Source organism: Austrofundulus limnaeus, unplaced genomic scaffold, assembly GCF_001266775.1.
Source record: "Austrofundulus limnaeus strain Quisiro unplaced genomic scaffold, Austrofundulus_limnaeus-1.0 Scaffold89, whole genome shotgun sequence".
NCBI classification, from domain to species: Eukaryota; Metazoa; Chordata; class Actinopteri; order Cyprinodontiformes; family Rivulidae; genus Austrofundulus; species Austrofundulus limnaeus.
Window position 1 is genome coordinate 1,882,575 of NW_013952491.1, and position 1,723 is coordinate 1,884,297.

Sequence of the window (1,723 nt, forward strand, 5' to 3'; positions counted from 1 at the left end):
AATTAAATGTGACTGTAATTCTTATTTATTGTTCTTATAAAAGACGTTTGTTGTGAAAGTTTCCCAGCAGCTGATTGTTTGGAACAAACCCTGAAGAACTTTAGGAAACTCCAACTCCCACAATGCTGAGTGTGAAAACACACACACACACACACACACACACAAACACACACACACACACACACACACACACACACACACACACTTCATCATTTTTCATAAGATTTGTCTTCTTTCTGATGATTGACACAAACTGATGTTTCCTGTCTTTGATCGTCTCAGTGGGGTGAAAGAATTGACAATAAGTTTCCTTCACGGCTCCGAAACCAACAGGTGAGTTTTATGGTTGAATAAAGAAAATAAAACCATAAAAAGAACAAAGGAATAATTTATTCTTTTATGTTTCCCAACATGTGCAGCCATAAAAGCCACTCTGAGCCGGCTGTCAGGTAACATGTTGTCACTTTGTTCCTGAAGATAAAGATCAGATTTAAACATTTATTCTGTGAAGTAATGATTTCATAAATGACTCAAGCGTTTTTATTAATGAGTTACATGAAGCTGATTGAACTTTTATTGACCTTAACAACCCAGGACAGGCAGTAGAGATGATGCAATTATTAAAGTTTGATTTTAATGTGAAAGTTTTTCATAAAGCTTTGGTTGATCTTTTTCTTCAGCTTGTTGAATCAGAAGTGGAGCAGCTGTGAGATGAAAACTCTGCTGAAGTCTGTGGTTGACTGTCGCTCCCTGTCCGTCCTCAAGTACGTAGAACCAAAAACACCCGTCTGCTTGTGCTACTTCAGCTAGTCTTTTTGTGTTTTTAGCTTTGTTACTTTCATGAGCTATTTCTACTTTTAGCTTTTAACTAGCATTTTAGTGCTTTCAGCTGGTGTTTTGTTATTTAAGCTAGCCTTTTGCTACTTTTAGCTAGAATTTTGCTATTTGTAGCTAACATTTTAGCTCTTTCATCTAGTTTTTTGTTACTTATAGCTTTTAGCTAGCTTTTTGCTACTTTTTTCTTTTTACTGCTGTTCTGACACATTTAGGTTTTTTGTAGTAATTTGCCACTTTTAGCTAACATTTTAGCACTTCCAGTTAGTATTTTGCTACTTTTAGCTTGCCTTAATGCTTTTAGTTTGTGTTTTGTTTCTTTAAGCTAGTCTTCTGCTACTTTTAGCTACCATTTTAGCACTTTCAGCCAGTGTTTTGTTACTTCTAACTAGCCTTTTGCTACTTTTAGCTTGAAGCTAACTTTTAAGTGCTTTTAGTTTGTGTTTTGCTACCTTTAGCTTGTCATTACTGTGATGATACATTTTGCTTTTAGGTAGTAATGTGCTAGCTTTGGCTCTTAGCTAGCCGTTTGCTACATGTAGCTTTTAGCTACTCTTTTGGGGTTTTCAGCTAATCTCATGGTTCATTCTGATACCTTTAGGTAGTGTGTTGCTATTTTTGTTTTATAGCAACTGTTTGGCTACTTTGATTTTATTGTAGCGATTTGTTTACTTTTAGCTTTTAGTTCATTTTTTGCTACATTTAGCTTTCAGCTAGCCTTTTGCAGATTTTGGTTTTTAGTTTGCACTTTGCTTATTTGATCTCTTTGCTAGTTTCTGCATCTTTTAGCTCTAACAGCTACATTTCAGCTTCTTCAGCGCTCAGTATTTTAACAAAAAAATTGATTTCTCTTGTGTTATAATCTGACAAATAATCTGTAATTTGCCTG

At 34.9% G+C, this 1,723-nt stretch overlaps 1 protein-coding gene across 1 annotated transcript in view; it reads left to right on the forward strand.

The window, feature by feature from the left end:
* Positions 1–810, forward strand: part of LOC106520173 (protein NLRC5) — a gene marked incomplete in the record, with an annotated part of 18,217 nt that extends 17,407 nt beyond the window's left edge. The window contains 3 exon segments of the mRNA XM_014012139.1: positions 283–333; positions 420–449; positions 681–810. Of these exon segments, the coding sequence (XP_013867593.1) occupies positions 283–333; positions 420–449; positions 681–810 (211 nt within the window).
* Between the last annotated feature and the right edge of the window lie 913 nt (positions 811–1,723).